At 45.5% G+C, this 27,500-nt stretch overlaps 1 protein-coding gene across 2 annotated transcripts in view; it reads right to left on the minus strand.

Annotated features, from left to right (window-relative positions):
• Positions 1 to 11,259: 11,259 nt before the first annotated feature.
• The window catches only part of LOC143295190 (uncharacterized), a 93,032-nt gene continuing 76,791 nt past the window's right edge, over positions 11,260 to 27,500 (minus strand). Inside the window, exons 2-5 of one of the 2 annotated variants that reach the window (XM_076606763.1) lie at positions 22,193 to 22,226; positions 21,426 to 21,570; positions 16,833 to 17,590; positions 11,260 to 13,452 (exon numbers count right to left, since the gene is read on the minus strand). In XM_076606763.1, the coding sequence (XP_076462878.1) occupies positions 11,968 to 13,452; positions 16,833 to 17,590; positions 21,426 to 21,549 (2,367 nt within the window). In that variant the 5' untranslated portion in view covers positions 21,550 to 21,570; positions 22,193 to 22,226 and the 3' untranslated portion in view covers positions 11,260 to 11,967. Of the gene's footprint in view, positions 13,453 to 16,832; positions 17,591 to 21,425; positions 21,571 to 21,946; positions 22,227 to 27,500 lie in introns of both variants that reach the window. The other variant, XM_076606762.1, reaches the window with a different exon arrangement.

Raw genomic sequence — 27,500 nt, forward strand, 5'->3', positions numbered from 1 at the left:
AACATTAGCCCTACGATTTCTCTCACTTTGAGAGAAATCGTGGGATTGTGAAAAAAATCATGAGCTAACAGAGGGGTTGAAATAAGACAGGGAGGGAGGAGGGGTGGGAAGAGCGCGAAAAGCTGGTGGTCAGGGCGTTGGATTTACGTTCTGAGGATCCTAGGTTCGATCCCTGTGTCAGAGCCTGCTGGATTGAGGGTGGAGACCGGTTTTTCATCGGTCAACATGTAGCATCAAGCGCCGACCGACTGCTGCCTTGATCACTTTCGTACACACACACACACACACACACACACACACACACACACACGCACATACTCACACACACACACACACAGCCAGCCATTACCATTGTCGGAGTCCAACTGAAGTGTGTGGAGTCATGGTGAACTCAAGGAGGGCTCATGCAGACAGGGAAAACCTATACTGAGATACAAAGACACCTTGAAGAACAGCCTCAGATGGTGCAGCATCCAGCCACGCGAGCTCGAAGCCTCTGCTGCGGACATATCATCCTGGAGGTCTCTCACCTCCAAATCAAACGCTGCCTTTGAAGAGGACAGACGACTGCGTCTCGCCGCTATGAGGGACAGGCGACATTGTGCCTCGTCCTCCTCACTCCAAAACTCAGACCATCGCTGCGACACCTGTGGGCGCCTGTGTGCTTCCAGATTTGGGCTGCGGAGTCACATGTGCTCTCATCGCTGAGTTCACAGACCTCATAATCATCGGCTCCCGACGGACTACCAGGATGTTATGCATGAAGCGACAATATATGATGAACTGTGATGTTATGCATGACGTGATAATATATGGTGAACTTTGACGTTATGCATGACGCGAAACTATATGGTGCACTGTGATGTAATGAATGATGTGATACGGTGCACTATAATGTTAAACGTGATTAGACAATAGGTACACTGTGATGTTACATGATAATATTAACATGCACTGTGAGTTTATGCATGATGCGATAATGTATGGTGCACGGCGACGTGATAATTACTATACGGTGCATAATCGTGCACTGTCATGTTATGCGTGATGCGATAATATAAATATGGTATACTGTGATCTTATGCATAACGCAACAATAATATTATATGGTGCAATGTGATGTTATGCGCGACGTGATTCTTTATGGTACACAATCATGTTTTGTGTGACGCGAAGATATAATATGGGTGCACTGAGATGTTATGCGTGATGTTATACTATCCTGTGAACTTTGATGTTATGCGTGACACGATAATACAATAGTGCACTATGATGTTTGCGTGACCTGATACAATTAATTATGGTGCTCTGGTGTTATGCCCTCGAAAAGGGAGAGGGAGAGAGAGAAGAAAAGAGAGAGAGTGAGATGGCACAGAGAGAGAGAGAGAGAGAGAGAGAGAGAGAGAGAGAGAGAGAGAGAGAGAGGCGAAAACAAAAAGACAGAAGACAAAAGACACAGACACAAAGACAGCAAATGATGACAGATGAATTTTGTTAGTCCTTGACACAAGTGTTGTGTGAATTGGGTGAGGTATGATTGAAAACGCGCAGAGATAACCGGAAATACCGTCATCCATTTTGTCAGGACAGGAAATGACGACACGGCGTGGACGCTGATTCTGGTGTCGGTGTGGGTGTTAGAGTGCATGGTTCTGTGATAGGTTTGTAGTTACTGAGGTAAAGTAATGGTTAGGTTGCTTTCTGTAGTGTGGGTATGTTTGTTGTTGTTTTTAATGCGTGGTTGTCACAATAGTATTCGGAGTGTGATTGTGGTCGTGGTGAGTATGGCCACTTTTTTTTTTTTTGGTGTGTGTGTGTGTGTGTGTTCGTTTTGTGAATACGATGGTAGTGTTCGTGTTGTGGTGGTTATGGTTTTGATGCTCATTTCATGGTACTAAATACCCGCCGGTCCGATTGTCAAAGACACTGAAACCTTCTGGGGCCGTATTCAAGATAAACTTCATTTTGCCTTAAGGCAAGTTACCCATGACATGGTAGGAACCCGCGGGTACAGTCTACCTTGAAGACTAAGTTAACACACACACACACACACACACACATCTATATATGTATGTATGCATGTATGTATGTATGTATGTGTGTGTGTGTGTGTGTGTGTGTGTGCACTCGCATAAACACAGATAAAACAGACAGAGAGACACAGAGAGAAAATCACAGACCACAGACAGACAGACAGACAGACAGAAAGATACATACGGTGAGACAGAAACATTCAGACTGTGTGTGTGTGTGTGTGTGTGTGTGTGTGTGTGTGTGTGTGTGTGTGTGTGTGTGCACTCGCATAAACACAGATAAAACAGACAGAGAGACACAGAGAAAAAAATCACAGACCACAGACAGGCAGACAGACAGACAGACAGATACATACAGTGAGACAGAGAGAAACATTCAGACAGAGAAAACCGAGATCATCCGATAATCACTTTGGTCAGAGAGACGATAAGTTTAAACTGAACAATGAACAGAACACGAAGAAACAGGACCCACATTATGAAAACAAGCGTGTTTTATATATATATAAAAAAAAAAAAAATTATCACGGCGTTGATTAAAGCCAGGAAACGCTCAAAGAAAAAAAAAAGAAAAAAAGAATACAACCACGTAACCCCAAACACACACACACACACACACACACATGTTCCTTGTTGATTTTTTTTTTTCATTCACAGATAATGACGGTGATAGATCAGACATGTATGTTAAAGGGCACAACAAGACTGGTTCAGTTTCTTCATCACAAGACATCAGCACAAAATCTGGACATGGGGAGAAAAAAAAAAAAGAAGAAAAAAAAAAGAAAAAAAGAAAAAAAAAAGTGGTCGGATCAGCTGCAATTTCAGTTTCAAGAAAGTGTCAAACAGTGCGGGCAGATCCATAATTATACGCTACACGACATTTGCTTAAAAAAATGATTAAAAACTAAGAAAAGAGAGACGGCGTGTGTTGGGAGAGCAGATGCCTTTCGTACGCGTAACCCTAATACTCTGACGAGACTTTGAAGGCATCCACTTGATGTGTGTATACGCATAAACCGTTGGCCTTAAAATGAAAGGAATAAAATATAAACAATTCACCACTATATTATAACGAATAAAAATGAAAGAATTTTTTTTTATACAGGGTTAAAACTGTCGAAAAGGTGAAGGATTAGTAAGTGGGTAAGAGAATGAATAAATGACTGAATGAATGAATAAGTGAACAAAATTATATTTAAAAATAAGATACGTAACCTTGGATTTGAGCGTACAAAAAGCACACACACACACACACACACACATATATATATATATATATATATAGAGAGAGAGAGAGAGAGAGAGAGAGAGAGAGACGGACATACACACACACACGTACACGCGCGTTATCCCTGTCTCCTTATTTTTCATTTTTCTCTCAATAAACGTTTGTCAGTGTCAGTGTCAGCGTCAGTCTCTCTCTCCCTCTGTCTCTCTCTCTCATCCCTTCTCTCTCTCTTACTTTCAACACACATGCACATACACACACACACGCGCGCGCGCTCGCAAAGAGAAGTAAACACATTCACGCACAAGACACACACGCCTGCACACACACACACACACACACAAAGAAAACACTCGTGCACACACACACACACACACACACATACAAAGAAAAGTAAACACAATCTCACACACAGTATTACACGCGCACGCATGCACACGAACACCCCCCGCCCCGCCCCGCCACGCGCAGACAATCTTTTCCACATTACCAAATGAAATGAAATTTATCAAACCGCTTAGAATCAACGGTATGAATGTACTGATAATGGGACTGCGTAAAAACAAAAAAAAAAAACAACAACGTCTGGATGTTCTTGTCCTGTGATATCGATAACTGTTGCTCTCTCTTGGCGTTGAGTTCTGCACTGAGAACCCAGTGCACTGGGGCGTGTGTATCTGGATGAAAGAAAAACAAAAAAAAACAAAACAAACATCGCAGTTGTCTAAAAGCCAATGCACTGAGAAGACTGCTACTTCGACCTCCCAGCTATTAGCACCGCTTTGTCTGTTACTCATTGTGACCCTAAAGCACTGTCATCATTATTTTTGTTTCTTTTGTCTCTGGATATATTTTTTGTTGTTGTTGTTGTTGTTTGTTTGTTTGTTTGTTTGTTGTAACTCATTCCTCATCCCTGTTAGGAGCAACAACTGTTTTGCCAAAATACGTTTTTGTCTGTCTGTTTATTCGTGCTAATATCTGTGTGTGTGTGTGTGTGTGTGTGTGTGTGTGTGTGTGTAGGGGTGTAGGGTGTGTTTGTGAATGTGTGTGTTTGCCTGTTAAAGTGTATTTGCATTTTAGTGTGTTAGTGTGTGAGTGCGTGTGTGTGTATGTGTGAGTGTGCGCGCGCGTACGTGTGTGTGTGTGTGTGTGTGTGCGCGCGCGCGCGCGCACTGGCAAAAGTGTATCGGAATTTCCACGCTTTTTTTTCCTTGCAGGAGACCAACTCTGGCCAAAATTGCCACACGTGTGGTCTTCGCAGATAAATGAGAAGCGAATACTGCCAAATCCTCTTAACTTCCTCATCTTTGGCTTCTTAGCCTAAGTAGGAATGGTTACGATGGGGAGGGGGAGGGGGATCTATCTTGAATGTGCATATGCCTATGCGTATGTATGCGTGTGCGCGTCTCTGTGTGTGCGTGTGTGTGTGTGTAGGGGGTGCACATCCCTGTCTTTGTAATCTGATTTGTTGCCTCTTGTGTGTGTGTGTGTGTGTGTGTGTGTGCGCGTGTGCCCGGTTTTTGTTGTTGTTTTGTTTTTTTGTTTGTTTTCACTTTTTTTTTAATATATAGGTGTGTGTGTGTGTGTGTGTGTGTGTGTGTGTGTGTGTGTGTGTGTGTGTGTGTGTGTGTGTGTGTGTGTGTGTCTGTGCGTCTATGTGTCTGTGTCTGTGTACGTACCAGTCTGCAGGCAAAACTAACGCAAAGTAAGAAAGATGGAGAACTCATCAGGATCATCACACGGTTTGGCGATGGCATCGCACATTGCCCCAACAACCACCTCCCTACCCCCCTTCATCGACACAAAAATGAAGTCATTAACCACAACGTGAAAAAAACACAGACAGACACACACACACAAACACACACATACACAAACACACCTACACACACAAGTTCACACACAAACACGCACACACATACACACACGTGCTCAAATGCACACACACACACACACACACACAATCACACATTATATTCTCTCTCTCTCTCTCTCTCACACACTCTCTCTCTCTTTGTCGTATTAATTACAAACTTTGCCAAGTCTTAGACCAGACTAGATCAGACTAGACCTGACCTGACCTGACTAGACCTGACCAGACCAGAACACAACAGACAAAATTGAACAGAGAAGAAAAGAGAACAGATTAGGACATAAATTAGAAGAAAACAGAAAATAGTTCACAGTCAATGTCAATATGTTTTACAGTTCACTGGCACACGTTCACATAATTACACTGACAATGGCTGAGAAAACACTGACATCTAATATGTTAACGACCAGAATGTTCAATATCATTTTCTTTGACAATGTTTGCAAACATTTGCATGGGTATACTGTAACTTACCATTCATAGTTTTCCCCCCTTTTTTTCTTTCACAGTTTATTGACAACATCAAATTTTACCATCCATAGAAAAAAACAAAAAAACAAACACAATTAATCACATTACACCTTTTAAGTTATCGATATAAGTACCACACTGTCAACAACTGTTTATTGATATAATGACCACAAATTAACATTACCAGTTTATACAATGTTGACGAATTGATCAATAATGAATAAAACACTGAGAAACGATAGCATACTGTGGCTTAGGATCCACTGTTCATTGATATTTGACAGCTTTTCCAAACACTATACATGTGTGTGTGTGTGTGTGTGTGTGTGTGTGTGTGTGCGTGCGTGTGAGAGAGAGAGCAAACGCGGTCACACAAACGCAAATGAAACAATATGAAATGAAACCGATGAATACAACAGAAAAAAAGAAAAACGAAAAGTCCTTCATGTGAACCTGTAGTGAAGGGCGACTACATTGAGGCTTTGACACAATCGCAACTGGAAATCATAATCCGACTGAGCAATAATAGCTATTTCAGGAAGGGATGTATTGATTTCATTTTATTTATCTATTTTGTATAGTTTTTGATTCGAATGCTTCCTGACGAAAATAGCCTATTTGCTCACATTGTTCAGTCTCGTGTGTTCGATTCCGAGAATGGTCACATTCCTGATTTTGTTGTTGGTGGTGATGACTATTTAATTCTTCCTCTTCTTCTCATTATTACTATTTTCTTCTTTTTTTTTCTTTCTTTTTTCAGGTATTTATCTATTCTAAGTATCATAGTTATTATTTCTATATTTCTTTCTTTTTTTCAATTTTTACGTTAGTAGTAGTTGTTGTTGTTGTAGTCGCAGTCGTAGTCGTAGTAGTAGTACAGTTCTAAGTGGCGCTGGATGTCAGTGACAGAGGCACTGCATGACGTTCAGTTCACTCAGGTTATGGGAATATAATATCATGTCATATTTCATGCTCTGCTTTCACAGTTTGATTCACACTTGACCATCTTCACTCATCCTACACTTCCGAACTGGGCATGGAGACGGCGCAGGGATTGGGATGGGGATGGGGATAAACGGTGGGGGTTATATTACGATATACAGCTATAATTATTCCTTCTACAAGGAGGTACCAGCCGTGGCTTTTGTGCGTGCGAAGAGGTCACAAAACCGATAATGATTTTGCATATTTCAATGAAGGCATCACACTCCCAAGCTTGGGAAATACTGACATCATGAAACATGTATGATAAAACATCATCATTTTTTTTTTTATTGACACCTCATGTACAAAGCTACTTTGTCTTTCGTCAGATCACTGGGGTTTTTTGTTTTGTTTTTTTGTTTTTTGTTTGTTTGTTTTTTTAGGGGGAGGGGGGGGTGTTGTTGTTATTTATTTTATTTTATTTTTTTTTTTTTAAAGCGTCCTTTAGCGCTTACCTCGAATAACGGAATATTTCTCTTGCTTCAATACCTGTACATTAAAATAACCGGGATGTGCAGGTTGTTCAAAAAGAACCGTAAAAAAAAAGATTCTTACAAAACCGTCATTCACAAAAAGTATGTGCGCCATAACATCAGCTGCATGAAGTAATGGAAAAAAAAAGAAGGGGTATATATATATATATACATATAGGTCAGATAGATATATCTGCTACTGGTAACCTGAATCCCAGTACTACCTGTCACAGGGTCGAATTGCTGGCGACTAAACCAGCACCGCCACCAGTCCTCTCAGGAGGATGGTGAGGAGGGTGGCTAGACACCCTGGCGGAAATAAATGACCCATCAAAGGGTGCCAGCTCTGGAGAGCTACCTGCGGCCACCTAGCTAAGGGAGTAAACCCTGACAGAAAATCCGGTGCGGGGACCCAACGGCGTTTGGATGGCAAACTTTGTCACTTTCCGGCAGATCCTGCGGCCGTGTTGGCACCAAAACGTAACAGCCTTGCTGTTCCTTTGGATCTGTCAGCAAGGTGGAGAGGGGGGACAAGCTGCATGGGCAACAGCCTGTCTTCCATATTACATTGCCCAGGCTTATATCCGTCCGTCCATCCACAAACACCTTGCACCTACAACCTGGAGAGGACACTCCAGCTTCGCTACTAGCACTAGCGTCGGAACAACACGTGAAACAACAGTTACCGGTTATAAGTTAGCGCTCATTTGGCGTAGAGCCGACGCCACGGGTTGCTTTTGACGGTGGGAGGGACCCTCGCGTCCCAATGGACAGCTACCGCCCGCCCAAGCTGGGCAGCCCCCAGCCACTTAGGTGCTGTCCCGCCACGACCTGCTTTCTTCTATGTGTGTTTGAAGATTAGGAGAATATCCGACATGCAGGTCGTTAATTTCCGCACCAGGTAAAAAGACAACTTCAAGAAACGGATCAACAATGAAACTGGCCTGCTGGAATGTCCAGACAATGATGCCTGGGCTCTCCCAAGATCTGCAAGACATCAGTGACGCCAGAAAGACGGCCGTCATAAACAGCGAGCTGAAAAGACTAAATGTAGACATTGCCAAACTGCAGGAAACACGGCTGGCTGACTCAGGAACACTAAAGGAGAGGGACTACACCTTCTTCTGACAAGGAAAGAGCTCTGATGCCCCAAGAGAGTATGGAGTAGCCTTTGCAGTCAGGAACAGCCTGCTGAACATGATCGAACCAGGCAGCGGCGGTTCAGAACGACTCCTGACTCTCCGCCTCAACACCTCCGAAGGCGATGTCACTCTCGTCAGCACATATGCTCCAACTCTGTCCGCTTCTCCAGACGCCAAGGATGAGTTCAACGAAAATCTCGCATCAACCATAAGGAACATCCCCAGGACAGAACAATTTGTTCTCCTGGGCGACTTCAATGCCAGAGTGGGTGCAGACAACGATTCGTGGCCATCCTGTCTCGGTTCCTTTGGAGTGGGGAAAATGAATGAGAACGGACAGCGACTACTTGAGTTTTGTACCTGCCATAAACTGTGCATCGCCAACTCCTTCTTCAAGACAAAGCCCCAACACAAAGTCTCCTGGAGGCACCCGCGCTCAAAACACTGGCACTAACTGGATCTGATCCTAGTAAGACGAGCTGCCATCAAAAACCTTCTCCACACTCACTCTTACCACAGCGCAGACTGCGACACGGACCACTCTCTGGTATGCTGCAAGATCAGACTGCAACCAAAGAAGTTCCACTGCTCAAAGAAACATGGGAACTCTCGCATTGACGTCAGCAAGATGTCTCAGCCAGACCTTGTAGAACAGTTCGCAGTGGCCTCTGAGAAAGAATTCGATGCACTGCAGCCCAGAGACTCTGCCACAGAAAGATGGGAAACGCTACGAGACATCATGCACCGCATTGCTATGGCCACCTTCAGGAAGAAAACCGTGAAGTCCCACGACTGGTTTGAGGCCAGATCATCAGAGACGACTCCCAGTATTGAGGCCAAGCGCCTTGCACTCACCGAGTACAAACGGTCACCTAGTGAGAAGAACCTGCAAATCCTCAGGGCCACCAGGAGTAAGGTTCAGCTTAACGTCAGGCGATGTGCAAATGAGTACTGGACAGAGCTCAGTGAAGGGATACAGAATGCTGCTGAAAGAGGCAACATCCGAGGGATGTATGATGGCATCAAGAAAGCACTGGGACCAACACAGGGCAAGACTGCCCCCCTAAAATCCTCCACTGGGGAAGTAATCAACGATCCTAGCCAGCAGATGGAGAGATGGGTGGAACACTACTCCGACCTCTGCTCCACAGAAAACATGGTGTCCAACTCAGCCCTCGATGCCATCAAGTGCATGCCGGTCATGGAAGAACTTGACGCAGAGCCAACTGAGGACGAACTCAGCATGGCCATTAACAGCCTGACATCAGGCAAGGCACCTGGCAGCGACGGAATTCCCCCAGACCTCATTAAACACTGCAAGACTACTCCTCTGCATCCTCTGCACACAGTCCTCTGTCAGTGCTGGAATGAGGGAGCTGTACCGCAGGACATGAGGGACGCCAAGATCATCACCCTGTACAAAAACAAGGGCGAAAGGAGCGACTGCAACAACTACAGAGGCATCTCGCTTCTCAGCATTGTAGGCAAAGTGTACGCCCGGGTCCTCCTAATTCGCCTGCAGAAACTGGCCAAACGCGTTTATGCGGAATCACAGTGCAGTTTCCGAGCAGAGAGATCCACGGTAGACATGATCTTCTCCCTTCGCCAAATCCAGGAGAAGTGCAGAGAGCAAAGGATGCCCCTGTATGTCGCATTCATTGACCTCACCAAGGTCTTTGACCCAGTTAGTAGAGACGGCCTTTTCAGGCTCTTCGAAAGATCAGATGCACCCCCCACCCCCCTCACCCCCAAACCTGCACAGCTTGTTTAAGTCCTTCCACTCCAACATGAAAGGAATGGTGCAGTTTAATGGTAACCTCTCCAGGCCCTTCGACGTACGCAGCAGTGTCAAACAAGGCTGTGTCCTCGCCCCCACCCTATTTGGAATCTTCTTTGCTCTTCTCCTGAGGCATGCGTTAAGCATAGCACAAGAAGGAATCTACCTGCGGACCAGATCAGATGGCAGGCTCTTCAATCTCGCCCGCCTCAGAGCAAGGACAAAAGTCTACGAAGCCCTCATCAGACATGCTCTTTGCCGACGATGCCGCAGTTGTGACCCACACCCAGCGGGACCTGCAGTCACTAATGGACCGCTTCTCCCAGGCCTGCAAAAATTTCGGTCTGACCATCAGTCTCAAGAAGACAAACGTCCTAGGCCAAGACACGTCGTCTCCACCAGCCATCACCATTGATGACTACGAGTTTGAAGCCATCCATCAATTCACTTACCTAGGGTCCACCATCACCGACAACCTCTCCCTTGACACCGAGATCGACAAGAGGATCGGGAAGGCAGCCACAACGCTAGCCTGCCTCACACAAAGAGTGTGGACAAATCCCAAGCTGACCACGAAGACAAATATGGCTGTATACAACGCCTGCGTCCTCAGCACCTTGCTGTATGGCAGTGAGGCGTGGACCACACATGCTCGTCAGGAGAAAAGACTCAATACCTTCCACCTGAGAAGCCTACGGCGCATACTCGGCATTTCCTGGCAAGACAAGGTGACAAACACTGAAGTCCTGACACGCGCTGGCCTCCCGACCATGTATACCATGCTGAGACAGCGTCGGCTGCGCTGGCTGGGCCACGTTCGCCGCATGGAAGATGGTCGCATCCCAAAAGACATCCTTTATGGAAAGCTCGCCAAGGGGTAGAGAAGCATCGGCCGCCCACAGCTGAGATACAAAGACGTTTGCAAACGTGACATGAAGGCGCTTGAGATCAACACCGAGTCCTGGGAGGACTTTGCAGATGACCGCAACAGATGGAGAAGCACTCTCAAGAATCAGCTACGGATTGGTGAGGACAGACTGCCAGTTGCTGCAGCAGAAAAGCGAGCTCCCAGAAAAGGGACGGCAGCCAACAGACCAGCATCAGCTTACATATGTCACCGCTGCGACAGAGGCTGTTTCTCTCGCATCGGTCTCTTCAGTCACAGGCGAAGCTGCTTGGTCCAAGCAGACAGCCCAGTTAGACATTTAGTCGGATATACTCTATCCATGGTCAGCCATGACCGAAGGAGGCCTTTTAGTATATATATATATATATATATATATATATATAGAGAGAGAGAGAGAGAGAGAGAGAGAGAGATACAGATACACAGAGATAGAGAGAAATAGACAAGAATAGAGAGAATGTATGAGAGAGAAAATGAGGGAGAGAACAAGAGAAAGAGACAGAGACAGAAATAGTGAAAGAGACAGAGACAGAGAGAAATAGTGAAAGAGACGGAGGCAGACAGACAAGACAGGCAGGCATGTAGATAGATAAAAAAAATATTTAAAAAGATGTACACAGAGAGAAACAGATTGAGAGACCTACAAGAAAGAGAGATAGAGAGCTAGAGAGAGAGAGGAGGAGAGAAAAAGAGAAATAGAGAGAGGGAGAAAGAAAGGGGAGGAGGAAGAGGAAGAGAGAAGGAAAGACGTACAGATAGATATAGAGATAGAGAAAGAAAGTGGGGGAGAGTGAGAGGAGGAGTGAGAGAGAAAGAGACAGAGAGACCGGGAGAGAAAGTCGCAGAGAGAGTGAGAGACATAGACAAAGAGAGAGAGAGAGAGAGAGAGAGAGAGAGAGAGTTTTCAATGTCACAGTGTCTCAGTTCCAGCCACAAGCATTCATCTTGTGTAAGGTCGGTCCATCACCACCAATCAATCACACGTCCCCAATGACCACAAGACCTGTGACCAAAAGACCCTGCCTGCCAGCCAAACTTCTACACACACACACACACACACACCGCCTCGCTCCGCGTCAGTGTCCACTGGAGGAACTAAGCTGTCTCTGGATGACCGTGGGGTGGTCCTGACTGGAGGGAGTCCCGCTACTTGAAGGGGCACCGCCGCTGGAGCAGGACAGAGTCCGAGCGACGACGGCATGTCTGTTTCCACCCTCACCCTCCTCCCCTCCTTCCCCCTTCCCACCACCCTCCCTGTTCATGCGGATACCCCCGACGACGTCCCTGCTGCTGCTGCTGACGTCGTCCTCACGGGAATCGAACACTCCACTTGTCAAGCCCACGCTGTGGTGTTGGTGGTTGTGGTCCACGCCCTCTCTTGCCTGAGGGGCGTGAGGGGGTCCCGGGGGCGTGTCCTCTTCTCCTCCCCCGCGCGAGGATGGCAGGGGTTTGGCCAGGTGATCCTCGTCCTTGGGGCGGTGGTCTTCGGGGTCCGCGTCGTTGTTGTCGTTGTTCATGTGGTCTTCAGGACCTGGTGACGTCCGACCTGACTGGTGGGGCGGTCTTTCCGGGGTGGACATCCGCGAAGAGTCCGTGCTCACCTTGGACGAGTACCCGTGGTCGTCCGCCTCGCTGACGTAGCTGGGGATGTTGATGCTGGCGGCGGCGGCGGCGGCTGACGTCACTCCTCCCCGGCCGCGCCCGCTCTGACGCCGGTATGGCACGATGATGTCACTGGCCGCCGCCGGGGGTGACTCGGTGACGTCATGGGAGGAAGGAGGGTGAGGGCAAGAGGAAGAGGAGGAGGAAGAGGAGGAAGGCAGGCAGAAGTTGTTGGCCTGGTTGTTGTCCCCCTCCCAGAAGACGAAGCGCAGATGCTCGTTCTGTTGATCCGTCGAAGACCCGTTGCAGAGAGAGTTGCTGCGACCGTCGATTTGTGAGGAGGCCTGCTGGATGCAGTCCTGACCCTTGCTGCTGCCGCCGCCGCCACCCGTTGAGAAGGAGGAGGAGGAGGAGGGTGGTTTGGGGGTGATGATGGAGGAGGCGCTGTCCCTGGCCCCCCTTCCCTTCCCCCCCACCACCACCCCTCCCTCTCCCATCCTCTCCATCCTAATGCGGGCCCTGCACACCGAGCACAGGCTGCTGTTGCTGCTGCCGCCCTGACTCCGACTCCCACTCCGGCTGTTGCTGTCCCCTGACTGCCGTTGACCTTCCGTCAAGGACACCGCCTCGTTCTGCAGACCCACGAAATGGTTGCTTGGACACAGCTTTTGACGCACGTGCACATAGTTTTTGGGGCGACCTATGGCGTAGGGGTCGCGCAGCTGCATGCGAAAGTGCCGCGTCATGGGCTTGCGCCAGGCCCGCCGCGGGGGGTTCTGGGGTTCGTCGCACAGAAAGTTCTCCTGACACAGCTTGCTGATCCGGAGGAGGAGCGACTTGCGGAGGATGACGTAGATCCAGGGGTTGAGGGTCTGGTTGAGGCTGGCCAGTCGGACCGCCACCAGGCCGAACAAGGGGGCCTGGTTGTCTGGGGACTGCAGGCAGAACAGGATGTAGACCTGAAACACGCGCACATCACACCGCATGGTTGTCATCTCCATCCCTTCATGGCAATGTTCTGGAGGGTAAAGAAGGCATGATTCGTTGGGATCACCATTTTCAACCGCACTCATTTACATGTATGTACTCTATCTGAACATTTGTATGATTCTGTGTACACTCTCTGCGCAGGGTAATGGGTAATGGGTGTGGTGTGTGTGTGTGTTGGAGCTCATGTACGTTTATACGTATTTGACTGTGCTTTCATATCTGTGAAACTGCATGTTTGGTGCATATCTGTTATGCATGTGTGGGTGTATGTGTGAATGTGTGTCTTCGTGTTTTACATTTATTTGCTTATTTATCATCATTGTTGTCTTATTTATTTATTTATTATTATTATTATAATTATTACTACTACTACCTTTTTTATATTATAATTATTATTTATTTATTTATGTAAGCTTTTCTATTATTTATTCACCTTTTTTTTTCTCAAGGCTAAGCGCGTTGGGTTACGCTGCTGGTCAGGCATCTGCTTGGCAGATGTGGTGTAGCGTATATGGATTTGTCCGAACGCAGTGACGCCTCCTTGAGCTACTGAAACTGAAACTCTCTGCCTCTTTTACTGCCCCAATACATTGTTAGTGTCTCCATGCAGAAAAAAAGGGGGTGGGGCGGGGGGTGCGTGGGGGGGGGGGGATTTCTCTATTTCTTCTCTCTTCACCTGTAGCATTTGGTTGGCTCTTCAGGGCCCGGACAGTTGAGTTGTTGCGTAATGCATCTACCGTCTTACTTACTCTCTGCATTTTCGGGGGTGTGCAACCTTGGTATGGTCATGCTTTTTTTTTTTTTTTTTTTACCCATCGAATGCTGACATGAATTACAGTATCTTTGACATGTGTATTTGATCTTCTGGATACGTGTACACATGAAGGAGGATCAAGCACTTGCGTGTCTGCACATATGCTGACCTGGGAATCCGGAAAAAAATGTCCACCTTTAACCCACTAGGTACGCCAAAACTGAGGAAAGCAAAGACCCTGGAGTAACACACAGAAAAGACTATGGTGTAACATAAAGAAAAGACCATGGTGTAACATAAAGAAAAGACCATGGTGTAACATAAAGAAAAGATCACTGTGTATCGCAAATGGAAGACCAAAGTGTAACATAAAGAAAAGACCAAAGTGTAACATAAAGAAAAAACCATGGTGTAACATAAAGAAAAGACCATGGTGTAACATAAAGAAAAGATCACTGTGTATCGCAAATGGAAGACCAAAGTGTAACATAAAGAAAAGACCAAAGTGTAACATAAAGAAAAAAACATGGTGCAACATAAAGAAAAGACCATGGTGTAACATAAAGAAAAGATCAATGTGTATCGCAAATGGAAGACCAAAGTGTAACATAAAGAAAAAACATGGTGCAACATAAAGAAAAGACCATGGTGTAACATAAAGAAAAGATCACTGTGTATCGCAAATGGAAGACCAAAGTGTAACATAAAGAAAAGACCGAAGTGTAACAAAGAAAAGACCATGGTGTAACATAAAGAAAAAGTCACTGTGTATCGCAAATGGAAGACCAAAGTGTAACTATGACTGCGACTGTGACACATGACTGTGCAACTCGTAATGAATGTAACACCATGGTCAAGTTTGCCGACGATACCACTCTAGATGGGCTGATTACGAACAGTGATGAGTCAAAATATAGGGAAGAAGTACTAGAACTTGTCAGCTGGTGTGATCAAAACAACTTAGAACTCAACGTATCAAAAACCAAAGAATTAATTTTAGATTTCAGGAAGACCAGATCTGACCCCTCACCACTTGTCATTAAAGACAAGAAAGTAGAGATCATCAGCGAATTTAAATTTCTCGGACTGATCATTTCCAACGATTTGAAATGGGAGAAAAAATACGGAAAAATTGTTAAGAAAGCACAACAGCGCCTGTACTTTCTCGGTGCCTCAAAAAGTTCGGAATTAGAAAAGAGATCATGGCTGATTTCTACCGAGCAGTCATTGAAAGCGTGTTGACCTTCGCTATTACTGTTTGGTACGGAAACATTTCCAAGGCAGAAGTCGCAGCCCTGAACAGAATCGTAAAAACTGCCACCAAGATCACCGGGGCTGGTCTATCTTCTCTAGAAGACATTTATTATAAGCGACTACTCAAAAAAGCAAAATCAATCAGCCAGGATGAATCACATCCAGCTTCTGGGATTTTCGAGATGCTCGCCTCTGGTCGACGGTACAGAAGTATAAGGACGAAAACCAATCGCTTCGCCAACAGCTCCGCAAACCAGTCAATGCCTTGTCTCTCGAACAAATCCAGTCTGATAACTAGAATTGTGCAATCAACAACCATCTACCTGAAGATGTAGCCATCAGCTCTATGTAATATGCGGCTTCTGTTCAAACGTGTGTGTGTGTGTGTGTGTGTGTGTGTGTGTGAGTGTTTGTGTGTGTGTGTATGTGTGTGCGCGTGCGCGCACATGTGTGTGTGTGTGTGTGTTTGCAGTGCGTGCATGTATGAGTATGCACAAGTTTTTATATTGATAAATTATGCGCTTGTATGTATCCTAATTTCTGTATCTGTGTTTGTGTATGATTTTCGATTTGTGTTCGTACTCGTACATTGTTATGTACTACCCCCCCCCCCCCCCCCCCCCCCCATTCCTTGTGACCCCGGTACACTTGGTAATAAAGACATATTCTATTCTATTCTAACATAAAGAAAAAACCATGGTGTAACATAAAGAAAAGACCACGGTGTAACATAAAGAAATGATCACTGTGCACGGCAAATGGAAGACCAAAGTGTAACATAAAGAAAAGACCATGGTGTAACATAAAAAGTCCGACCGTAGTGTGACATAGAAAAAAGACCATGTTGTGACACAAAGGAAAGACCATGGCGTGACGTGAAGAAAACATCAAGGCGTAACACAAAGGAAATGTCATGTTTTAACGATGAGGAAGAGACTATGGCGTAACATGAAAAAGACAGTGATGTAGCATAAAGAAAAGATCATAGTGTAACACAAAAAGGACTGTGGTGTATAACATAAAGAAAAGACCATGGCGTAATATGAAGGATAGACACTGGTGTAAGACATGGACCATAGTGTAACACAAAGAAAAGACCAGGGTGTAACACGAAGAAAAAGACTATGGCGTAACACGAAGAAAAAGACCAGGACGTGGCAGAAAGAAAAGACTGCAGTATGATAAAAAAAAAAAAGAGAGAGAGAGAGAGAGAGAGAGAGAGAGAGAGAGAGAGAGAGAGAGAGAGAGACCAAAAAAGTGTATCACATGGGAAAAACAGCGGCGCAACACTCCCCCCCCCCCCGCCCCCCGCACTCCTCCCCCTGCCCCCTCCCCCCTCACCATGAGCGGCACCCAGCAGACAGAGAAGATGGTGGTGATGGCGAAAAGCAACCAGATCATCTGCAGCTCCACGTCGTGGTGATGACGTCGACGCACGTTCTGCGGCAGGGGAGGGGGCGGAAGAGGCGGTTGATGCCTCGCGTTCTCGCCCACAGCGTCCAGCAGCGTGCTGTTGACGCTGGCGTTGGACATCCTCCGGCGGGATCTGACCCTGCACAACGTGGTCATCACCAGCCCGTTGCACACCACCATCACCGCCACCACCAGCAGGTTGATGATGGCGAAAGCGTAGGCGTAGGCCATGTGGAGGGCCTCTGTGGCTCGGAAGTCCAGGAAGCACCAGGTCTCTGGGTACTGCAGCTTGAGGGCGCCCACGCCGAACAAGGGCAGAGCACCGAAGAGGAGCACAAAGCCCCAGAGCAGTGCCACCAGCACGCGCGCCGAGGTGGGCGTGCAGTACTTGGAGTAGAAGTAGTTGCACTTGAGGGCCAGGCTGCGCTCGATGGCCATGGCGCAGACGATGAAGGGCGTGGACAGGCCAAAGCACACCATGGCCAGCGCGTGGAAGCGGCAGAGGAAGGGCAGGGCGGGCATGTGGCGCTCGTTCAGGTAGGCGGCCAGCACGGGCGGCGAGGTCAGGCAGATGCCCACCAGGTCGTTCCAAGTGAGGGCCGCCACCAGCGTGTAGAACATCATGCTGCGGATCTCCGTCCGCGTCTTGTGTAGCACCATCAGGGCCAGTACGTTGCCCAACAGGCCTGGGACACAAAGGGTTATTCATAGTAACGGGAAAATACCGCGTTATCTATAGTGACTGGGGACAAAACAGGTTATTTATAGTGACAGGGAAACACTGGGTTATTTATAGTGACTGAGAATCAGTGGGTCATTCACAGTGACGGGGACTTAGCGGGGTGTCTATAGCAACGGGAAAATACCGGGTAATTTATAGTAACTGGGACATAGAGGTTTATTCATAGTTACCGGGACACAGCGGGTTATCACTAGTGACTAGGATACATGGGGTTATTTATAGTGACTGAATGGGACATAGCGGATAATTTATAGTGACTATGGACATAGCGGGTAATTCATAGTGAATGGAACACAGCGAGCTATTCACAATAACTGGGTCAAAGTGGATTATTCATAGAGACAGGGACACAGCGGGTTACCTATAGTGACAGGGACATAAAGAGTTATTTATAGTGACTGGGACACAGAGGGTTATTTAAAGTAACGGGGAAATACCAGGTTATTAATAGAAACTGGGACATAGCGGGTTATTTATAGTGACTGAGACATAAGGGGCTATTTATAGTAATTGGGACATAGAGGATTATTCATAGTTACTGGGACACAGCGGTTTATCATTGGTGACTGCGTTATAGCGGGTTATTTATAGTGACTGAGACATAAGGGGCTATTTATAGTAATTGGGACATAGAGGATTATTCATAGTTACTGGGACACAGCGGGTTATCATTAGTGACTGGGATATAGCGGGTTATTTATAGTGACTGACTGGAACATGGCCGGTTGTTTATAGTGACTGAATACAAATTTATACAAATACAAATTTACTTATATAATCTTATATTTTTCTCGGTCGCCGGTATTTTCTCCCCCTCCACTGGACCTTGAGTGGTGGTCTGGACGCTACTCACTCGGATGAGACGATAAACCGAGGTCCCGTGTGCAGAATGCACTTACCTCACGTAAAAGAACCCATGGCAACAAAAGGGTTGTCCCTGCAAAATATTCTAACTTGATTGTTGCTGTTACCTTTGAATGTTTATCATTTTCTTTATTTTAATTTTTTTTTATTTTCATTTTATTCATTTCTTCAATTGTTTTCATCCCTTTCCCTTCCCCTCACATTTCGCTCTCCCCACCTCCCACCCCCGCTTTTTTCAGGTCTAATTTTTTTTTTTTTTTTTTTTTGCTGCCCCATCATCTGCGCCGTTTCAGTGGCATTACTCCCACGCCGCTCATTTACATTCCCCCATACACGGCCAAACCCGGGTTCGTCCGTCGCAGTTCCAGCGTCGGCAGTCCACAGGGAACCATCGATGTTAGGTCGCCTGGAGGCCACACACCAGAGGAGACCCTGCACTGCTGCTGAGTCACTTCGGTGGTGTTCAGTGGTGCCTGTTCTGTTTTAACGTACTTAGGACACCACTTACTAAGCCCCCTACTAACGACAATAATGGCTTAGTCGCGGAGCCAGACTGAGTGAGCGTCTCTCCCAGAGTGGAGACCGCCACCACGTCCCTCAAACAACAGCCCCCCATGAATCCGCCGACACTGACGACATTGACAGGACTCACCCCAAGCACGGAAGTGGAGGGGCATCGAAACTGAGGTCACCATGAGAGCAGGGCATGAAAGGCCACAGACTATTTTGTTGTTTTTTTATATTGATGACGATGAAGGAGGAGGAGGATGACGATGATGATGACGATGTTGCTATAGAGGTCCATTTTGGTTTGGGACTGCGTGACAAGGCTGTACTCTACGCTTCCTGTCATAATGATATCCCGGCGTTAACCAGGCCCGAGAGATACAGACACTTGCAGTGTTGGTCAGGTAATTAGAGCAACACACCCAAAGACGCATCCCTGAAGTGGATGACACTCGACTGTGTGGTCCCAGTCTCCCCGTTTAAGCCCACAGCACACTCAACTCTGGGTAGGAGCCGGCCACGGGCCGAAAAACCCACCTCCGCTGGGATTCGAACCCGCGTCCTCCCAGCCGTCAGTCCGCGACGCTAACCACTTCGCCACGGCGGCTTTTTCAGGTCTAATATCACTTAATGAGGATAGACATTAACTGAAATTGAACATCTGAACAGATACAGAGCCAGACAGAGAAACAGACAGACAGACAGAAATACACACATATAGATAGACAGACAGATAGATGGATAGCTAGCTAGCTAGCTAGCTAGATAAAAATACACACAGACATCATACGCGCACAATTATCCACATACAGATTCTTGTATTCGATTATGATCCACATTCTTTTCTTTTGAGGATGTTTATGATTTCCCCCCTATGTCTCCATATCCTTGTGCGCAAAATCTATCGCACATTGTCGAATGACATTGCTTTACTTTTTGTCACAACAGATTTCTGTGTGTGTGAAAATGTGGGCTGCTCTCCCCGGGGACAGTGAAGACGTCATCATAGCGGTCTTTTCTTATTTCTTTCTTCTTCTTTTTTTCTTCTTTTTTTTATTTATTTATTTTTTTTAAATCTTTTTTTTCCTTTTATTGTTTGTTTTTTGTCTGCTAATGACCACGATTTTTGTCTCACAATGTATGAACATTTATGCAAATATTGTCAATAAAAACAACAACAACAACAAATGCACAGTCAGGGAAGCAGACATTGTTCAGCTCAGTTCTGTTTCTCCAAGAAGACATCGCTGCCTTCGGACAAATCCATATACGCTACAACACATCTGCTCAGCAGATGCATGGCCAGCATCGTAACCCACCGCTCTTAGTCAGGCCTTGAGGGAAAATGAGAGAAAGAAAATAAGTAAATATAAGATGCAAAAGTCAATAAATAGATGGGTAAGTTACATGAATGAATTGATAAAAACAGTAAGCAAACATTTAAATAATTAAATGAATAAATAAACCAAAAAAAAAAAAGTAATTAGAATGAATTATAAATCGATAGATAAATGACATGCATCATGATGATGATGATGCTAAAATAATAATAATAATAATAATAATAATAAGAAGAAGAAGAAGAAGAAGAAGAATGATATACTGTTATTGATAATACTGGCAATAATATCAGTAACAATATTGATGAAATAAACAAACAAACAAATGTATAAATGAATAAATACATACAGGAAGAACGAAAGAAAGAAAGAAAGAAAGAATCGTTACAGTGTGAGTGGCCCTGGGAAGAACAGGGTCATTTGACAGCTGGGCAACAAGCACTGTGTCCGACACAGTGTGTCCCCCCCCCCCCCCCCACCCCACCCTCCCCGTAGCGAAACAGCCGGCCAATGGAAACACACACAAATGAATGGTGTTTACCATCCTATCGCCAGTTCCCCGCACTGTGCGGGCCAACAACTGCTGAACAAGATAAGGCAGTGCTGGATTAGTGTGTCCGCTCCATTCATCTCTAGTTAGGTCGTTTGTTTGTTTGTTTGCTTGTTCGCCGATTCATTCGTTCATGAATGTTGTCGTTCGTTTCTCAGGTCATCCTTTCATTCAAATGTTTTGCGATCTAACTGATTCTTTGCTTTACTGATCGGTTGAAGTCTTGTTTGTTTGTTCGATCAGTAGATTGAAATCGAAACCGGATCTTCCCTCTCTGCCTGCCTGTCTGTCTGTCTCTCTCTCTCAAATATGTATCATATAATATATAAAATTATATATATATAATTCCTTTTTTTTCTTCTTTTTTTCTTTACCAATGGATACCAAGCAAACAGTATTCAGAATAATTATGAAACATATACATATTGAGGATGGAAAACAGAATGATAAGTGATCGTATAAATGAGTAAATAAGTAAAGCAAATAAGTAAATAAATAAATAAACGAACCTAACTCACCTGCCAGAAACATGACGATGGGCGACACGATGCTGGCCCCTGTCGCCGGCTCTGTACTGTTTGACGTCACATTGCCCGTGACGTCAGAGATGGTGTCATCAGGTAAGGAAGACACCGCCGCCATGTTCGTAAACGTTAGCTTCGCCTGTTTTGAAAACAACAACAACAACAACAACAAAAAGTGCTGCCAGCCAGCTGCTGTTACAGAATTGATGGTAGAGGTACCGGTGGGTTTTGTTGTGATATGTTTTTGATGATAAATTCAAGTCGAGGGATAATTGTTTTGGTGATCATTAATCATGAATTAGTTTGTTTGTTTGTTTGTTTTTTGGGGGGCGGAGGGTGTTTTGTTTATCATTGTTGTTTTTTCCTGATATCTTAAAGTAACAGTAGTACTAACAACAACGGTTGTAGTAGTAGTAACAGTAGTAGCATCAACAACAACAACGGCAGTAGTCGTAATAGTAGCGTTGATGTCGTTATTGTTGTTGTTAATGTCGCTGCAATATTGTTGTTCTTACTGTTGTTAATATCTTTTAGTTTCACGAGCAGTTGGCGGGTGGTAAAACGTCGCAAAGTTTCTTGTGGGCGGTTTCTGTGTTCGTACGTGGCCTGTTCTGTTATCCTTGTCAGCAGTTCAGTACTGGTAGGGTAGACATTCAGGGTTTACGCCCAGACTGTATGTTTGTTAGGCCAACAGCTGGTGTTCTGACAAGGTGTGTGGAGTTGTAGTGTGGCGTGTATCACAGAGTCTTCACGTTAAGTACCTCGATGCCTTGACGGACCAGATTCTTCGTTGTCCTGAAACATACACACAAGATAAATGGCAATTAGCTGATTATGACATGGCTGTTAGATACACGTATTTCTTCCTTTGTCTGACTGCCTGTCTGTCTCTCTATCTATCATGTCTCTCTCTCTCTCTCTCTCCCTCCTTCCTCCCCCTTCTAGCTCTCATTCTCTTTTCTCTCTCTCTCTCCCCTCCTCTCTCTCTGTGTCTGTGTCTCTCTCTCTCAATGCCCCCGCCCTCTCTCTATTAATTTCTCCTCTTAGAGATGATAAGGTATTCTGTACTCTCGCTGTATATATCTGTGTATAAATCACAATCAGGAAAACAACAACAACAACAACAAAAAGAGCAAAAATCAGTTCAAAGGAGAGAGAGAGAGAGAGAGAGAGAGAGAGAGAGAGAGAGAGAGAGAGAGAACAACAACAACAACAAACTTTCAGACATCATTTCAAAGTACACGAACACAGAAAGATATCATCAGTTACAGAAATATCATGGGAAAAACCCAGAAACGGAACAGAACTTTCAAAGAAAACAAAGGAGGTGCAGAGGGAGGGAGGTGGGGGGGAGGGGGGGGTGGGGGAGAAGAACAAAAAAAAAAAAGAAGAGACAAAAAAACGAAGAAAAGAAGACAGGAACATTTGAAATAAAGAAAGAGACACAAGACAGACAACGAAGAAGCAAAGACACACAGGGATCTCTTTCGCCAACCAGAAAGACACACACCCCTTCACCATCCGGTCTGACAAAACCCATCCTCAGAGCTATCGCGGAACCTTGCTTCACAGATGAGAGACCTTTTCCCAGGAAGTCATAATCAGGACACACAGAGCACACACTGTGCCCAAGAAACACTTTCATCAACATGTATATACATGCTTCTTTGAGCAAGTGCTGATTCAGATCTAGAGGGGTTCCGTTCCGTAATTTAAAATAGAAATTATATCCGCGCACTGTGTATCTTGTCTCTTGTCTGTCTGACTCTCTCTCTTTAACCAGAAAAGGTAAGTACTTTGTCTCTGTCTGTCTGCCTTTCTGTCACTCTCTCTCTCTCTCTCTCTCTCTATATATATATATATATATATATATATCCTCTCTCTCTTTTTCTCTCTTGCTATCTTCTTTGACTGTCAGTGTCAGCGTTCGTTCATTCGTGTTGCTTGTGTGTGTGTGTGTGTGTGTGTGTGTGTGTGTGTGTGTGTGTGTGTGTGCGTGCGTGCGTGCGAACTGGCGCAAGTAACACAGACCAATGTACCCCCACACACACACCGCATATTCATACAGATAATGCTGACCAACAGAAAAAAAAGGGAGGCAGAAAAAACAAAACAAAAAAAGAAAAAAACAACTAAAGAAAAAAGCAAGTGGACAGAAACGGGTCAACAAATAGGACACATAAAAACAGACAGAGAGACAGACAGACAGACAGCAGTTGTTGCAAACTGGATACCCCCCCCCCCACCCCCCACCCCCAAACAGCGCACCACCTTTCTCCGCCATGGCCGAGGTTTTCAATGAAGGCATACAGACTAATTGAATCCGGACCTCCCCGTTCACCACATGAAAGCAAACTAAACAGGCAGCTCAGGTCAACAGGGGCCAAGGTCACTGACACCGGCCACTCAGTATGAAGAGAAGGGAGGTGGGGTGGGGTGGGGTGGGGAAGGGGAACAGGGGGTCACAAATTGGTGAGCGGAAGAATGGGTTCAGATGATCATCATCATCTGCCATTACAGTGTCCACAATGAGGGTCTGGGGTTTGAATGCCCGCTCTCGCCTTTTCTCCCAAGTTTGACTGGAAAAATCAGTTCGATCGTCTATAACTCAATCGGATGACGGAGACGATAAACCGAAGTCTCGTGTGCAGCACGCACATGGCACACTTAAAAAAAAAAAACACACCCCAAAAACCCACAAAAAACTATGGCGACAAAGGATGTATGACCTCTTGCAAACCTCTGCACGAGAAATCCTCTTTGACGGGCGCAACAGCCGAGTGGTTAAAGCGTTGGACTGTCAATCTGAGGGTCCCGGGTTCGAATCACGGTGACGGCGCCTGGTGGGTAAAGGGTGGAGATTTTTACGATCTCCCAGGTCAACATATGTGCAGACCTGCTAGTGCCTGAACCCCCTTCGTGTGTATATGCAAGCAGAAGATCAAATACGCACGTTAAAAATCCTGTAATCCATGTCAGTGTTCGGTGGGTTATGGAAACAAGAACATACCCAGCATGCACACCCCCGAAAACGGAGTATGGCTGCCTACATGGCGGGGGCTAAAAACGGTCATACACGTAAAAGCCCACTCGTGTGCATACGAGTGAACGCAGAAGAAGAAGAAGAAGAAATCCTCTTTGATAAATACACACAAACATATACACTGCATACACTCAAGGCCCGAAGAGTAGTTCAGTTCAGTTCAGTCCCGTTATTCAGAAAGCGTCACATGTGTTCGGACGAATCCGTATACACTACATATACACCACATCTGCTAAGCAGGTGCCTGACCAGCAGCGTAACCCAACGCGCTTGGTCGTGGCTCGAGGGAAGCGGAAATTATGAATGTCATGAAATTAATAGATACTTAAGAAAAAAAAGAATCAAAACAAAACTAAAATAAGATTTTTTTTTCTTTAAAGTAAGCAAACAGATAAAAGAAATAGAAGGAAATGTAAAGAAATGAAAAAAGAATAGCAAACAGTGCGTTGGGGGTTATGTTGCATGCTGCTCTGGCATCTTGCTAGCAGATATGGTGTAGCGTTATCATCATGGAATTGTCCGAACGCAGTGACGCCTCTTTGAGAAAACAAACTGAAACTGATAATTATGAGGAGTGGCGAAGGAGAGGAAGGGCTAGGGGAGTGGGGGGGGGGGGGGGGGGGGGAGGGGAGGGGGGTTGGGGCAGGAGCTTCTTCAAAGAAATGACCCCTTCCCTGATCAGTCAAACGTAGTCCATGGTTTAAAGGTCTTCCAGCAGGCTGGAACTTCCCGAAGGAGATAGAGCAGTGGGAAAGGCCAGGGGGAGAGGGGAGGGGGGCCTTGGGGAGGGGGGTGGGGGGGGGGTCAGTGGGGGTGGTAGGGGGAGAGTCCTGCCTGATGATGTGAGAAGGAGAGAGAGGTTAGAGGTGGGATAGATGAAAGAGAAAGTGGGGGTGAGGAAGCTTGAGAGGGGGGGGGGGGGAGCGGGGTCTACAGAGAGGAGTGTGTGTGTGTGGGGGTGGGGGGGGGGGGGGGGGGGGGGGCGGGAGGGGGGGCGGGCTGCAACAAAGAAGACTGTATGAAGCTACATAGACTGCAGCTTCAAAGTACCGCACCGAGATTCAGTTAATGAATACAGATATCAAGTTTCCGACAAAAAAAACAAACCAAAACAAACAAACAAAAACCCGGGAGGTTCTGGTTAATCAAATAAGTTTACCAGTTCGTGTGATATACCTTGTGAATACACAAACTGTCTTCTGGCCTGCGATCAGATTTGTAGGGGGAAAAAAAACAACCTCACACGCTTGCTATGACGTACCGCATGGTAACTGACGGCTATCAATCAGTGAAGTTCAAAGAGACAACACAGAGAAAGAGAGATAGAGAGAGAAGATGAAGGGTGAGAGAGAAAGTATTTTCATTGTAACGTGACGTGGGGTGGGGGGTTAGGGTGATGAATAAATTACAAAAGCACCAAGAAGTCAGTGTTCCATGGAGTGCATGCAACTGAGGTAAAAAAAAAAAAAAAATAGAGAAAGAAATTGAAATGAAAATAAAAACTAAAAAGCACCGAAAGCAACTGGATCAAACCACAATACTAATAGCAGCAAACATAACAACAACAACAATAATAATAATATAATAATAGTAATGATAATACCCAACCCGAAAACGGAGTATGGCTGCCTACATGGCGGGGTAAAAACGGTCATACACGTAAAAGCCCACTCGTGTATGCGAGTGAACGTGGGAGTCGCAGCCCATGACGAAAAAAAATGCGATAATGAAGATGATAATAATAATTATAATAATAATAGAAAAATAGTAAAAATAATTTTTTATAAAAAAAGAAAAGAAAAATAACCAAACGAAAAAGAAGAAAGTGCACTTATACAGCGCAGAGCCTGCGGCCCTAAGCACCATTTAACAATACATGTGGTACGGACAACGCACGGAAATATACTCATTAAACACAAATGGAATCCCCATCTTTCCCCTCGGCAACAGAACGGGAAACAGGCTGCAGTGTTCCAGAAGTCCCCGTTACAGTAAACCGTGCGTTCCGGACCAGCAGCCAACAACTGATTCCCCCCCCCCCCCCCCATCCAACCCACACCTGCCCCACTCATACCCCTCTGCCCCCATCTGAACCTGCACCCCCCTCCCCCCTCCGCCCCTCCCCGGGCCAGTTGTGATGGCCAGAATCGGCCAGTAAATTACATCAGGCAGATGGTTCATCGATTCAAACTTCACTTCAGGATTCCACATTCACATGTCTGACTGGCTTGTCTGAGAATAAGAGATTGAGAGAGGGAGGGAGGGAGGGAGAGAAAGAGAGGGAGGGAGGGAGAGCGAGCGAGCATACATTTGGGTATCTTTCTGTTTATAGTTATTACTGAACATCAAATAGAAAGAAAAAAAAAAAAAGAGACAGATTAAGCACAACATTCATATCGACACAAACAAATGATTTCCTAAATCCCTTCCTTTTTGTATCTCTCTCTCTCTCTCTCTCTCTCTCTCTCGTGTGTGTGTGTGTGTGTGTGTGTGTGTGTGTGTGTTACTCGTTTCCGTTTCGTACAAATGTGAGCGATGTTGTGTCTCTCAGTTTGACGCTGTGTTATACTTGTACATTATGCATGTATTAAATATAACAACATTTATATGCGTATACGTTTGTGTGTCTCTTAGAACAACGGCAGATGTGGTAGTCGGCCAAAGTGCTAATATCTTCACCGTTGGAAAATAAAGATTCTCTCTCTCTCTCTCTCTCTCTCTCTCTCTCTCTCCCCCTCTCTCTCAGGTCAGTCAGAGACTGTATATTTTCTCTTGGTTTCCAGGATGCTTGGTCAGGTGATATCACAAACGAAGCTGGTTTTCTACGTAGGGTGAAACAAAAACTTACTGAAAATGTTAGACAAGAATGGCTTTTGAAAGTGCAGACCAGCGAACGTTTCTCAACATATCAACTTTTCAAAACTGTTCATCAGTCTGAGACATACATGGCATTACAATAATAAAAAATAAAAAAATAAAAAAAAATTAAAAAAAAAGATTAGAGACTGATTAGAATTCGTTTTGGA

This window comes from Babylonia areolata, chromosome 20 (assembly GCF_041734735.1).
Source record: "Babylonia areolata isolate BAREFJ2019XMU chromosome 20, ASM4173473v1, whole genome shotgun sequence".
Classification (NCBI taxonomy): Eukaryota; Metazoa; Mollusca; class Gastropoda; order Neogastropoda; family Buccinidae; genus Babylonia; species Babylonia areolata.